The sequence below is a fragment of the Nilaparvata lugens genome, chromosome 3 (assembly GCF_014356525.2).
Source record: "Nilaparvata lugens isolate BPH chromosome 3, ASM1435652v1, whole genome shotgun sequence".
NCBI lineage: Eukaryota > Metazoa > Arthropoda > Insecta > Hemiptera > Delphacidae > Nilaparvata > Nilaparvata lugens.
Window position 1 is genome coordinate 6552734 of NC_052506.1, and position 16115 is coordinate 6568848.

At 36.1% G+C, this 16115-nt stretch overlaps 1 protein-coding gene across 1 annotated transcript in view; it reads right to left on the reverse strand.

Moving 5' to 3' along the window:
* LOC111045738 (neuroligin-1) overlaps positions 1-15396 on the reverse strand; it is a gene marked incomplete at its 5' end in the record, with an annotated part of 124775 nt that extends 109379 nt beyond the window's left edge. Inside the window, 2 exon segments of the mRNA XM_039422708.1 lie at positions 10828-11121; positions 15100-15396. Coding sequence (XP_039278642.1) covers positions 10828-11121; positions 15100-15396 — 591 coding nt within the window.
* Between the last annotated feature and the right edge of the window lie 719 nt (positions 15397-16115).

Below are 16115 nucleotides of genomic sequence, written 5' to 3' on the forward strand. Positions count from 1 at the left end.
GTACACGATATCTCATCTCCCAATTAACGGAATGACTTGAAATTTGGAACTTAAGGTCCTTCCACTATAAGGATCCGACATGGGTTGGATCCGACATGAACAATTTCGATCAAATGCAATTCAAGATGGCGGCTAAAATGGCGAAAATGTTGTCAAAAACAGGGTTTTTCGTGATTTTCTCGGAAACGGCTCCAACCATTTTGATCAAATTCATACCTAAAATAGTCATCGATAAGCTCTATCAACTGCCACAAGTCCCATATCTGTAAAAAATTCAGAAGCTCCGCTCCATCAATTCAGATAGAATCCAAATTATCAGGCTTCAGATACAATTGAAACAAAAAAAATCAAGTGGAGTAGATTGAGTGAGTAGATTGAAAATCTCTACAATTAATGTTCAGTAACATTTTCACCTAAAATTGAAAATAAGCTTTAAATTCGAGAAAATGTGATTATTCAATTGCAAATTATTGTTGATTCTTTTAAATCATTCAATATGAAGAGATAGAAGACCTCATGTGTGTCTCCAGCGTTATTACCCTGTCACCAGCTTGCTCAAATCACTGAATAGTAGACTTGAGATGCGCGGGAACACTAGCGTCAGGTGATCTATTTTCATAACGGCAAGGAAAGTTGTGTGAGTGCGCCACACCAGATTTTTTGAAGTGTGAATAAATTGTTATTTTGATGAGTGATAGTAGCTTAACCTAGATTTTGATTTGGTCTGTAGTATAAATTTGAAAAGGGACAGTTTTGGGCATAAGCCTGTTGTTGTGCCTCCTCATACAACTGAAAATAATTGTACGACTGTGAAAAATAAATAGATAACTATAAATTCAATCTTTTGTTACAAATTTTCTATGCTTTTACATTCCAGAGCAAAGCTCGGTCCTCCAATATTGCCTATTAATTTTAGAGCGAAGCTCGGTCCCCCGATATTTGTATATATTATTCTTAACAGTTGAATTGTCTTCTCGGCTGAACGGTTGGGTCTAACTCTTCGAGGATGAGAGGACTTAGAAGTCCTAACTCCGCCTAATAAATATTTTTCTCATTTTAACCCTGCTCTTTCATCCCTATCATCATATTGTTATTATAACTCATTTTCTTCCCGTCTTTGATTTCCATACCAACAGAGCTCTTATGAATGAGAAAAAACACCGCTCTTATGATCATTATGAAAGTTATGAAACCATTCAAGTAACTGATATAATTTATTGGAATCTATATCAACTGAATAGCTCCATAACTACCGTGCATAGAAATAGTAAATCGCCCAATTTACAGATGAGATACCTGGACTGGGTTTGAAGTTCAAAATATTTGGTTGTATGAAGGAACAACATTACCTGTTGGTGTATTTCAGAAGCTATCAATTCCCGTAATAGAATTTATGACTGTTTATCATGAGAATATAACTAGAAATTTGTTACAGATCAACTTGAAAAAAGTTGTATGCATATCAGGAAACCAGTATAGGTGAGGAAATCATAGTTCTCTTCTAAATGTTCTCTAAATTAATCTCACTTAGATTAAATTAATCTCTTAAATAATCTCTTAATTAATTAATTAATCTCTTAAATAATCTCACTAAAGAGATTATCATGATGATAATGTATGTGTAAAGGTGCGTACAGACTTTCGCTCTGCTCCACAATCGAGCAGATCGATTGAAGATCGGAGGTGGAGCAGGAGTGGAACGCAAACAGAGCGTGTAAAAATATTATTTTTTTTTATTATTCTATGTTATTTAATTTTGTTGATTTAATAATCAATTATTAATTTTGATAATTATATATCCCAACACAGAGATCATAACTATTAACAAACATTACAAACAAAACCATTTGCAGAAAAGATTACAAACTCTGCAGAAAAGTTTTCTATCCTATGCTGACGTCACGATATGGTGATATGGCAGTAGATGTTGCTTCAGCTTCAGAGGCTAGACTTCCCAGCGTGTCTATTCTATAACTGGTCTAGGAGAATATTTTATTTTATTTAGTTTCGTCACCCGATCAGCTGGATTGAACGGCTCACGTTTTGTAAGGTTAGGTTGTAGGGAAGTCAACAATACGAGCAGTCGTTAGGTCATGTCAGAGGCCCTGAAATTGATCAGTTGCGACCTGAAAACTCTGACACCAGACCTGAGGCAGCCAGGTCACTCGATATTATTATTTTTAACAATACGACAAGCGCGCGATCATCCTTAGAACATAATTCGAACCTCTAGCGAACCCTTGCGTAACATCTCGCGTAACGTTCATGATCGGAGCGAGTGCGGAGCGTGTTCGAGGCGCGTATATCTGTATGCACCTTTACACATGTAGGCATCATCAACAAATGTCTGACCCATCATCATCATCATCATCATCCATCATGGACTAGGCTTGTAAAGCCTGTTCCGGTGTCCACCGCTTCCTCGGGCTTCCGACGTCCCTTTTCCCATCCAACTGTAACTTCCAAGCTTGTAATGGAAGACGAGTTGGTGGCATACGGCGCAGGTCATTTGTCCATTTTAATCTGTATTTTTAATGATTGCTGTTAGTGGTTGCACATTGCACTCACTCTGTCTGACCCTGTAACCTTTTAATGATTAGAGTTTGAACCACATATCGTTTGTGATTATTTTGATGATAACAATGTGTGTTACACATGTAGGCATCATATACAATCTGACCCTGTAACCTATTCATGATTGAAACTTGAACAACCACTTGCCCCAGATTCTCCACACGCAAGGCCCTAATTTCAATGCACTTCGATCCAAAGAAACACTCACATACACCCAGATACATTGTTGAGGAAATCTTGGATTATGATTGAAACTTTCAGCTCAGAGGCACAACAATGCCTGACCTATAAGTTGCGGGCCGCCGGAGAATTACCGGTGTGAGAGTATTGTTTGTTGATGGTTGGGGGCCTGGTAAAGGAAGGGAATTATTGTGTCGGACGGTACAGGGAAGGGCGAACAAACAGAAGTACACTTCGGACAGGTCCTAAGCTATCGGAAAAGCAAGGGGAAAATGAAAAAACGCGGGCCCAGCGAAGAAATGTGTGTGTTTGTGCGTGCACTCACAAAGGATCAGGAGATGTGCGAACGGAATAAGAGCCGAAAAGAAAAGAAAGAATAAGAAAAGAAGATTGCAAAATGGTCGGGCATTGTACTCGCTTTTCCGAGTGGCGGAGGTGGTCTGGACTGATTGCCTTTCTTGCGACTACCATCACCCTCTCTCTCCTTTTTTCCATCTTCAATTTCCAACAAATTCAGCCAGCCTTTGTCATTCTATCTAGTTCGTATCACACGCAAATTAGTCGTTCTGCAGCTGAACCCTAATTGCCAATGAAACCCACATGAGCTCTCGCGTAGGTAGAAAGAAGTTGATGGGAAAATGTCGAACCAGTTTGCGAAATAAGTTGTGGGGTGATTGATCCTGGTTCAGAATGTCAATGTCTATGAAGGGATTAATTTGAACACCTTTTGAAAAGGTTGGGGAAAATAGTATTGGGCTGAACCTGTTGTTCTCTCTCAAACATATTTGTATGATTATGTCAATCCTATTATATTAAGCGAGCAATTTCTGTATATCTGTTTATATTTTTATATCTGGTTATCTGGTTATTTATGTTCAACGGATCTCGAAAACGGCTCTAACGATTCTCACGAAATTTGGAACATAGTAGGTTTATGATATAAAACTTCGATTGCACTAGGTCTCATCCTTGGGAAAACTCGCTGAACGACATTGAAAGGATAATTTATTCTTGGCTGAAACAGCTGAGATTTACGTCGTCTGTGGATAGTGAAAAGTGAGCGAGTGATTCTGTGGAAAATCAAAATATCGCATCCCCGAAATTCCTAAGCTGACGTATAGCCAGCTGTAAAATATAAACACGATCATTTTAGTGAACTGTGTTCTGTTTATCAATAAATAAAAAATAACGTGTGAAGCTCGGTACCCCGATATTGTATAGTTAAGGGAATATCATGAAAAATATTATTATTATTTTCTTTGAATGTATGAACTACATTGGAATCAGTTCTCTCCAATCAAATCTTGAAATAAATCTTTTAAATGTAATTTATTGTTATGATTCGTAATCCCATCTTGTGAAAAGCACACTGATTATTGTATAAAATTTACTTTATTGTTTGATACCTCAAAATTGTTATTGTATTATAATTAAGTTGACTCAACTAGAGAGCGAGACATCCCTCATCGCAGGTTTAGCCTAAAGAGGGATGCACTGTGGTTTTTTCTGTTACATGCTTAATATTATATTATCTATGTTCAATTATTATGGTTAAGGTATGTATTTGTATTACCAATTGTAATGTTCAACCATTATGTTTAATGTATGTATTTGTATTACCAATTATTGTAAAAATGCAGTGAAATAAACGAATTATTATTATTATTATTAAATCCAATATAAAGCTGGATTTGTACACAACAGTGACAGTTAACAGTGAAAATATAATTCCCAAGATTTCTATGGTATTATTCATACTCAGTCGGCCGGGCTCAGTGGAAATAGCCCAATTGGAACTCGTGAAAATTTTATTTTCTCTATCACGGTTTTGAGTGCGGAACCAGTTCAAAGATAACAAAATAATACAGAAGTTTACATGATTCTGAACATGTTTTAATGTCATGGAGAAATCTTGAAATTCGAATGAGTTTGACCACACAATCTTTGGATCTATTATCTGAAAAGAAGTTCTAATAACAAGTTCTCGACCAAGGCTCGTATGCAGATACTCGGTTTGAACAATAATAAATGTCAGCTGTTCGTTTGAACCTTAAATAGACACGGCCTGTGTAATGCATATACCTTGAAGATGCTTATCTCTTTAAACCCCGTATGAGACACATGATAAGAATGTTACCCTATTTTTACAAGTAAACGTGGTTTAGCGTTGAACATAGTAATAGCTTATGGCCCTAAATCAAAATGATTCAGCCCATTTGAACATCATTTATGGAGATATCAATATTTACATACACTTGTTGAATGACACTACTCACAAACTATATTGATTTGACTATTTTTTTTCAAATGTATGAATTCAGGTCTACTCTCTTGTATTTATGAAATAGAATTATAGTACCCTTTGAAATCAATAAAATATTAAAACAAGAATACAAATTGTAACTACTAGTTTCGGTGATTAAACCATCGTCAGGTTATAAAAATAAATTTCCAAAAAATGTTTACTAATGATTTGAATATCATTATCAATAAAGAATTATTCTGAGAAAAATTGGAAGGTATAATTATTTCATAGAGGAATCCAACTTGTAAACAGAGAATTGAGTGAATCATTCTATACTCTATGCTTGTGCGCAATCAATCAAATTCAAAAACATGTTCATGAGTTGATGTTGTTTTCCATTGACAAAATTCGAGTCACGCCATACAGATGAAAGGAAAATTCATCCAATTTTCCCATAATAGAATATAGAATGATATGCAGAGCTCTTTATTGGAAAATATTCCAGGAACAAATAACGCTTTTGTTACCGTATTCGAAAAACAATTCAACTCGCAAATTCGACTAGCGTTATTGGAATTGTCTTCTTACCATTGTATACAATGCTGTTTCACACTGACATCAAATACCACCTGCATGTTCATTTGAAATTTATCTGTCTCCTGTGTTTTTCCGCTCATTTCCTTCCATCCAATTTTATCACCGTCTCATTCTCTTGCACTAGTTCTGTCTCTCTCTTACACACTACCCACATACAGTGTCCTCTGTAACGGTTCCCCGGAGAGGCGTTACCCGGTTCAAAGCATGTTAATTAGTTTCCAGACGAAAAACTCTTCTTTTCCATTTCTGACCTGGGTTCCAGGTCTTTCTCGGATACTTTTTAATTTGGCCAGCGAGAATTGCGAACAATCACAGGGTCGCTGTCGGCCAGATTGCGAATATTCTTAGCGAGCAATTTGCGGGGGCGCCTAATTGGTTATTCAATTTGCCCGCAGATGTTATTAATATTAACGCGCTGTGCTTGGTGTGGCAGACAGACTCGTCAAAACGTTCCAGACAACATGGAGTATCAAAATGCTTAAAGAAGGGATGAAAAGTACCTCTCCCAAAAACATTCAATCAAAATTGGAAGATCTTGGTTTGAAATATATCGAAAAAAATCAGTGCCTATCAAATTTTCCCTAGAAATTCTGAATCAATGATTTCCCTGGATATCCCGCAAATCTTCTTCTTCTTCTTCTTACAAACAAGGATTAGGCTTCAACCTGTTCCGACTCACATCTAGCCAATTATTCAAATAAACATAAAAAATCCTATTATTGCCACCGCTTGCGTAGTCTGCCAACATCTCTTTTGCCTACTGGCTGATAAATATAGACTCCTGCAAATTCAAACAACAATATTATTATTATTGTTGTTATTAATTATTCGAGTGCTGTTGTGTAACCCCATGCTATGAATAAACTCATTGTAGCGAAATATGCCTCCATACATATAGATCGATAGATCATTTCCTGCAAATTGTAGATAATCCTGAAAAAAATTATTCTCACCTTTTTTCTTCATTCAAGGAAGGTGCAAGTCCATTTTTATGATATTTTAAACTTGAGTTCACTTATTTATTTATCTATACATTGAGCTTTGTAAAAAGTTAACTTTTGCATTACATTTCCGGCTTACAAAATTTATAAAAATGGACTGATGTCCTTCTCCCATGAAGCAATTGAATGAAGCTTTTGTCACGCTGTTAGTTTCAATTTTTGAATGGAGTAGAATGAGCAAGTAAGAAAATTAATAAATAAAAATACTAAGAAATTGTCAAAAATCACAGATTTATTGATACTTAGAAAGACCGGTTTCGGTTGATACACCATTGTCGATCTCTGATAAACTCCGGTCTTTCTAAGTATCGATAAATCTGTGGATTTTGACAATTTCTTAGTATTTTCATTTAATATGAATAATCACCACAATATCAACTTCTCAACTACACAAAAAGAGAAGAAGACTATTATCGTCTTTCTGATATCCTTGTCTCATGGGATGATAATTTCTATCAAAAACCATAGTCTACTCACTAAAAATATAATACTAGTATGGGCTTTCAATACGGTGTAATGTTTCGAGGTAGAACTATGCTTCCAGCAGGACTGTTCGAAGCAATTGGACCACTCACGAGACATCCGTTAACTAAATGTAGCATTGTAGCCGCCATTTCGTGTATCCAACCAATAATAGAACAGCCAATCAGACATTCAGTGCTTCGACCAATCACAGATCGATAACTCTCACAGTCCCCTTCCCCCAATAATTGTATGACCAATCCACCAGTCGAATCACTCTTCAAAATTACAGCGGTAAACTGACAGAAGAAAGATTTTTTCAAGCTCTCACATGTTTGGTAAACAGATTAAATCGACGAAGCATCTTAATCTCTCATGAAAACAATAATTATCAAATTGTATGGTTATCCTAAAACTGCTGTTTGAAACAATAAATTTGTTCCTCAACTGTTCTGCTATTTGCCTTATTCATTTAATGTGCTGAGGATACTTCACTTGTACTGACCAGTTTGCATTATTGTATAATAATTTAATAGTATGAATAAGAATTATTTGATAATAATGATAATATAATGGGTGGAGGTATTAATATAACACTACCCCACCCCTGATATCATTGTAATAAATCGGCACTCACAATCATACTCACGTTTACATTTTAACTACGGTACCTACTATTTTTCAGACTACATGCTTTTGATTTATAAAAATAAAAATAGGGATATTTCCATCTAAATAGGCCAATGCCTAAGAGGCCGAAACTTGTTCTATGACTACTGTTACGGCCACCTACATCTTCTCGCGGTGACGACTCGATTAGAACTGCCGCTATTCCAATCAAATTTTCTGATTTGCAAGAAAACACGTGGAGCGGCAGGCCTAATTTCAGGTTAAAACGTCGTGGGGTCGCACGGTTCAAATACATTTCTAAATACGTTTGCATTAATTTCATTACGAAATCTAAGCCAGTACTATGGAAATGCTAGAAGACTGCAATAATATGAATGGATAAGAAGCAAGTTAGCAAATCTTTTATGGCAACACAAAATTTAGGTGCTTACTTTGTGCATGAATAAATTCTTTAACAAACAAAAACAAGGTTGACTAGAGTTCATATTGGAAGAATTTAGTTCAATTTCGATCAGTACAACAACCTGAAAGAAAGGCACAAGAAAAACTACAATTCAAACATCTCAATATTCCCCATATTACAATAGTTTTCAATTTTCAAAACTTGTGAACCAGTTCAGATAAACAATAGAGGGGTTCACGTTCAGATGTTATAATATAATATTATTATGATTGTGTATGTCTCTTGAGAAAATAAATTTGGAAATATGTGATTTTTTTATCAACTCATTGGTGTTATCCCTGTCTATCATTCGACAAAGCAGATAGCATTTTTTTCTAGCTCCGCGAAGTTGCAAATCGTTTTATAACACGTAGAAATATAACCAACTCAGGAAACATTCAATTTCAATTATTATGAAAATGTATTATCAAATAATAAATTGTAAATATAATTTATTATTTTAACTACGAACGAATAGATAACATTAGATATACCGGTATCTGCTATTCTCTGTAGAGGCAGTATATAGAAAGCCTATATAGGCAGTCTATAGAATGCCTCAGAAGGCAGAGAATCGACAAAGCTGATCTATCTTCCTCCACTATCATTATAACGTGGACCTCACTATATACCTTACATATATACTTCACTATATACCTCACTATTCAGTTTATACAACTCACTACTCACTATAGTTTATATTATTCACTATAATTCACTATACTACTCACTATTTCAAGTTTATTCAACTAATCCAATTATTATTATTATTTTAACTATTTTTTCATAAAAAGATATTGTTTTGTTTCATTTTTATTTTACTGAGTATCGTTGTGAAATTATAATTCAGTATTGTATTGGAGGGTTAAGTGTGAGAGAGGGCCGACTGCGCCCTAACTTCGCCCTCCTAGGTCAAAATAAAGGCAATCGGATGGACACGTTAAGTCGTCGGTCCCGGCTGCCTAAAAAGCAGTCGTTAGGTCATGTCAGAGGCCCTGAAATTGATCAGCTGCGACCTGAAAACTCTGACACCAGATCTGAGCCAGCCAGGTCACTCGATATTATTATTATTTATTCAATTCAATACACTATACCTCACTATACCTACTCTATTGTAGAGTATCCAACTCCCTGAAGTATGTGAGGAAACATTCAACGACAAATAATAAAAATTAAATCGTTTGAACACAGGAAATACATTGTTGGCAATTGTTATGGAGATACTAGATAGAACTTTTAGCCGAAGTTTGCCGAACACTTCCGAAGTTTCGAGTGCCTCCCTTGAACCCGGATAACAAGAAGCAACCGGATAATTAGAAACATTATTTCCATTACACGGAACTCGACTTGCAGCCGAGTTTAAACTTAACAACCCCATGTAATGTGAAACTTCACAGCTTATACACTTCACGAGACGATTCCAGCACTCTAATCTGCAAAGTCTATCCTCCGAGTTTGACTTTCTCTCCTGGTCTAATCCCTTGTTTTCTCACGCATTACAAGTTCAGAATGAGCCAAACAGATAACGCCGAATATTTATGGATGCGATCTCCCGTGTAGGGTGGAATGTTTGGGATTCATTGTACCGTGTGAAGGGTCAGAGCTGAACGTTTGTTGTGCGAAAATATCGTTTGGATGCATGATTTGTTTCATGTCCATGCTACATCAGATGAAACGGTTGGTGTGTGGATGGAACAATTGGCCAACTATTCATTTACAATACAACACTGCTCTCTACACTACAGTCTACACAAATCAAATCAACTTTTATTCAATGATATCGCTTACATGACAAATTCCATTATACAAATGATATTACAGATCATGTATACAATACTGTTTGCTAGACACAATACTTTTGTTTTTCAAAAAATCGAATCGATTCGTTCAGCTTACTTTAGTTGGGTTTCATAAAATCACTTCACTTATATGGGCTACTTTATTTAAATTGATAAAAACAATAAAAAAAATTGTAGTACTTTTTATTAAAACTTTTTGAAGATTTTAAAACATTTCAACGACTAGTTTCGACCTACTTTGGCTATTTTCAAGTTAAAAATTAACTTCAAGTCAACTTAAAGTTGACTTAAAGTTAACTTAAAGTCAACTTAAAGTTAACTTAAAGTCAACTTAAAGTTAACTTAAAGTCAACTTAAAGTTAACTTAAAGTCAATTCAAAGTTAACTTAAAGTCAACTTGAAGTTAACTTAAAGTCAACTTAAAGTTTCATAGGTCGAAAATGGCCGAAGTAGGTCAAAACCAGTCGTTAAAATGTTTAATAAGAGAGTACTACAAGTTTTATATTGTTTTGACTGCTTTACTGTTTACAAGAAAATGTTATTATTTCAATTGCAAACTGTTGATTCTATTAAATCATTCACTATGAAGAGATAGCAGACGTCGTATGTCTCCAGCGTTATAGTCCTGTCACCAGCTGGCTTAGATCTTTGTACAGTAGACTTGAGATGCACGGGAACACTAGCGTCAGGTGATCAATTTCCATAACGGCAAGGAAAGTTGTGTGAGTGCGCCACACCAGATTTTTGAACCTATAGTTTTAAATCTATACATATTTTTCTAATAATATTGTTTAGTAAATCTAAATCTCCTCTATATCTCAATCAGCGTGGACTAGCAGTGTCAGAAATATTTATAGAAATTTTATTTGGATAGAAGAAATATATGAATATCCTCACCTGCGGATAGTCAGTCTGCGTAGACTGATGCCGGAAATGCATGAAATAAGTGCGACCCCCTCGCACCGAGTGCAGATACCCGACCCGGAGCAGAGGCGCCGTGGTGTGACCGTCACTGAGCACCTCCAGGGTGGCATCCCTGACGCCCAGCGGGTTACCGGCAGGCCGCTCCCAGTCCGTGTACTCGTTCTTCAGCGTCGAGAAGATCTCGTTCAGGTGGAAGTAGTAGGCATTACGAACGTATGTGCGCAGTATACGGTCGCGACGCGTCTCGTCGAAACCGAACTCTAGATCCTAGAAATCAATCAACAAACCCAGGTTTAGTACAATAGATAGTAGGAGAAGAAAAGAATTTCATTTCATCAATTTTTTTTCTTTCTCTCTTAGTTTAATCATAGAGAAACAATAGCATAAGTAGATATCTACGGTATAGGGTGTTTATGTCGCAACTTTTAACCTAGCGCCGCAGTGCAGGATGGTTTCTTACAGCTTGGCGTTGTTGTCATTCGAGATGGGTGTCTGGCTTGGAAGTGTTTCGGCCGCATTGCAGGATGACTGTTAACGGTTGCCGGAAGATCAAGAGCTGGATTTTTTTCGTTATTTTTGGTGATAGAGAAATTCTGATTGCAGATTCGTTCTCAGCGACCCCAAGTTTAGCCTAAAGGCTCAGAATGTCAACAATGTTTTTAAATAATTAAAAATCATCATGAAAAGTCTTAATATGGTAGTACACCACGTTTCTGGAAACTTTTTACTGGTGACTGGAGTTATTATTGACACACAAAAATAAAAATAGTCGTGAGAAAGAAAACTGCTGATGAACGCGAATAAGACCGTCACTCCATTGTTCTATTGTCTCGGCTGCTTGGCTGAGCCTGGCTGGAGGGATGAAATAACCGACTGGTTGTTCTTTCGTCTGTCCGCTAGGCGTAACTACGCCGACCATTGCTGGGTGGGAGGTGTTACTGCGGCCGCTCGCATTCCCACCAACGCTGCTATTATTTGCTGTCTCAGCGCCTAGTCCGATTCAGCCAAGCAACCAGCCTGCACTGCGGAGCTAGCTTTAGGGCCGGTTTCCGAGCTCGGGATTTGGCTAAGTCCTAGACTTTAAACAGCTGGAGTCAGATAATTGGCTTTCCGAAACGGGGCGTAGTTGCAGTCATTGTCATAGTCACGTTTGAATTGAATTAAAAAACTAGAAAAATAAACACGAAATAGAATAAAGAAAAAATAGTGTAAAGTTTCAGCTATTTTTAACTATTTAGAAATGTTTAATTTCGTCAAGGAAAAACGTTTCAAATTATAGAAATGAGAAAATAAAAACTGCGACTACGCCCCGTTTTGGAAAGCTAATTTTCTGATTCCAGCTGTTTTAAATCTAGGACTTAGCCAAATCCCGAGCTCGGAAACCGCCCCTTACTGTTATCTCAAGGTGATAGTCCAAGTAGTTCTTTCCTGTGAAGCTTTATGACGCTGGTAGTCTCTCATATTGTGCCGTTCATACACTCTTACCGGTCAAAACAGTAAAAATCGACAATAATCGACAGTAATCGGCTTGAGATAAACAGAAAAAGTTGCGACATAAACGCCCTTTACCATGAGATATCTACTTACGTTATGTTTCTTCATGGTTTAATACAGTGGCTATTGATAATAGTATTGTGCCTGGAATGATCATTCAGTATTTGAATATATTCAAACTATAATAATTATAATTTATTAATTATTGTAATGCTAGAATTTTACTTATTATTATTATTTTTTTCAATTTTTCAATTTATCAAAACACACAAAACAAGACAAAACAAAATGACAAACAAAAATATTAGAAAATTAGAAGCTTTTTTCCAAATTTGAAGAATTTACATATTTTTCTAGATTTTAAGAAAATTATTAGAAGTTTTTTTTGTATTATTATATGATAGTCAAGAACGTACTAAGGTAGTAACTATTTTTTTGTTAAATTACTGTTTATAGAGACTTCCATTATAGTATTGCTAAAACAAAAATAATGTAATTTATATGCTACTTTCTATTGTTATTTAATTGGTAAAAAAGTGTGTAACAATTGTATTTTACAATTGTTGCTGAAATAAACAATACTATTCTATTCTATTCGGTTTGAAACACAATGTAAAAAGCTTCAATATGAAACCACATAGAAACAGTGTTAGGGAATTTTGGAAAAGCAACGATTTTTGCAAACAACAACAATTGTGCCTGAAGGGTTCCGACATAAGAGTGGAGGCTCTTCTCAGGTAAAATCAGATGTCCCATACCCTATATAGGTGGTAGGACATTGTTGTTGAAAGCATAGACGTTGATCAATAGAATTAATTAACAACTGAGTTGCAAGCCTGTTTAGCTATTCACTATTAAAATATGTATATCATTAAATATACTTTATATATGTATTATTCAGATTTTTTTTTAAGTTTAATATCATTTTCGCTTCTATGATATTATATGTATATTCATTCAATATACTTTATATATTATTCATTCAGATTTTCAAGTTTTAAAATCATTTCCGATTCTATAATCAGGGAAATATGAATTTCCAGTTTCCAGATTTCAGAGAAGAGGAGCTTTGTGGAGATGTTTGTAAGAAAGTGAATGAATAACAATTTGAAGGTATCATACTAGGAAATAGGGTGGACAAGCGAAAAATGAATTATGTTTGTAATAAGAATAATACTCAGGAATATTCTAGAAATGAATCTATTTATGATTCTCATTCAGTGACTGAAGCGTGCGAACGTGTCGAAAGTGCCAACTTATGTGGACACAATGTTATGGACACAATTGTGTTGGACACTAATTTTGTTGGGCCAGAAAAGAATACTATGATCACCGACACATATTGTTATAGTGGGGTATCATAATTAGAACTAAGTTTAGTATTAGCAAATTCTGTATTAGCAATTTTGTATATATTAATATAACAATTATGTAAATGTTTTGTCAATAAACTCCTCTGGTTGCAATTCATTGGCAATCAGAGAAATTATTATATTATTGTCCGCTAGTCAACTCACAGGTAGAGACTACAGACTTGGTGGGAAACCCTGCTTTCCTAGGCAGTTGCAGAATACATGGTTCAAAAGTTCTGGTCTCCCATAGAAACGTCTATCTCAAATTATCACAATCTGAGTTTACACCAGAGTTGTCAACAAATTGCGGGAATTATTGTCAATTTCTTGAATATGAGTATGTGAGTTTTAAGGAATACATAATGGGGAAATGTAGTAGAACGTTGATAATGGTTTTAGTTTGGGTTAACAGCTGATCAAATTCAGTTTAAGCTTTGACTGTGCGAACTGCCCTAAATAGTTTGATTTCAGTTTTTTCTTCAATTGCCCTATTACCAAAGGTAAGGATAGTACTGCTCCCCGAATAAAATTCAGGTATATCCCAATTTCTAAATTTCTATACGTTTCAAGGTCCCTTGAATCCAAAAAGTGGTTTTTGGTATTGGTCTGTATGTGTGTGTGTGTATGTGCGACTGTGTACACGATATTTCTTCCATCTCCCAATTAACGGAATGACTTGAAATTTGGAACTTAAGGTCCGTACACTATGAGGATCCGACACGAACAATTTCGATCAAATGCAATATTGAAGATGGCGGCTAAATAGCGAAAATGTGTCAAAAACAGGGTTTTTCGCGATTATCTCGAAAATGACTTCAACGATTTTGATCAAATCTATACCTGAAATAGTCATGATAAGCTATATCAACTGCCACAAGTACCATATCTGTAAAAATTCAGGAGCTCCACCCCAACTATGCAAAGTTTGATTTTAGATTTCCAATTATCAGGTCTCAGATACAATTTAAACAAAAAATTTCAAATGGAAAAGAATGAGCATGAAAATCTCTGCAATCAATGTTAAGTAACATTTTCACCTAAAATTTAAAATAAGCTCGAAATTCGAGAAAATGTGATTATTCAATTGCAAACTGTTGGCACCTGTTGAATCATGAAGAGATAGCAGACCTCGTGTGTCTCCAGCGTTATTGTCCTGTCACCAGCTGGCTCACATCTTTAATAGTAAACTTGAGATGCGCATGAACACTAGCATCAGTTGATCAATTTTCATAACGGCAAGGAAAGTTGTGTGAGTGCGCCACATCAGATTTTGTTATTTCAAAGAATATAAGAAAATAAGTTGATTAAGAGAATAGTTGATAGGTTCGTGATAATTTGATGATAACAATTAGAAATCTTGTGAATTCACTTTAAATTATAAAAGATTTTTTCAACTAACCTGCGCACTAAGATCGAGATAAGACTCGGTGGTGGTAAGACCGAAGAGCAGGTCGCGCTCAGGGAAGTCGGCGAGCTCGTAGCCGGGACCGCCGTGTCGCGCCTGCGCCAGGTCAGCCAGCGCCAGGGCGCCGCCTGCGCCCCCGGCGCCCAGGGCGACCGGCAACACTGCGCCGTCCACGAAGGGCGCGAAGCCGGGAAGGAAGCGTGGAGGCTCTAGGCGCACGCGAAGCAGTTCTGCCAGCGATTTGCCGCGTAAACAGGGCGCGAGGTCGTCGTCGACTAGGTCTCCATGGCAACCTTGATACAAAAAAAAATATGATTTAAAAATGAATCATGGAATGGATCAGAACAGTGAAGCCATTGTTGTCGATTGAAACAGTGATAACAATGATAACTCTATTTTTTGATTTCAAAGTTTGACAGTAAGACAACTTTATTCCAATAGACTCTTCAAACATATAGTCAAATAAATTCTGTAGGATTGATATGAGTGGGTAATTATGGTAAAATTGGCTGAAATCCATCAAATGTTTTTCTGTGTAATTTATTATTGATAAAAACCTTAATTTATTGTCAAATTGAATAAAAATGTTGTCGTTGGTTATAATATCTACTTAATAACGTGCTCGTTGTGCTTCGTTGCACCTCTGCTCACTATAGCAGCCCAGTCACTCTTACCAACTTCATTTTGATTTTGCTGCACTGTTGCTCCATATAACCTACTAAGTATTTTGCGTTGCCATGTTGCAAATCTGGAGTGCAGGAAAAATTTTTCCCGCACTAGAGCGGAAAAGTGATTCTTTGCGTTCTGTAATCAGTGCAGCAATGGCCACTTTTCAAGGTAACTGTAGGAAAAAAACATTTCACAACTTGGACACCAGACAGTTCGCTGAGGTATGTTGAACATGATAAGAAGACAGTTGATGTATATGAGCTCTAGATTTATTAATATATTCCATTTTATATTCATCAAAGCGTAGATTTGAAGGGAATAGAGGTTTGGAGTTTCGTTTA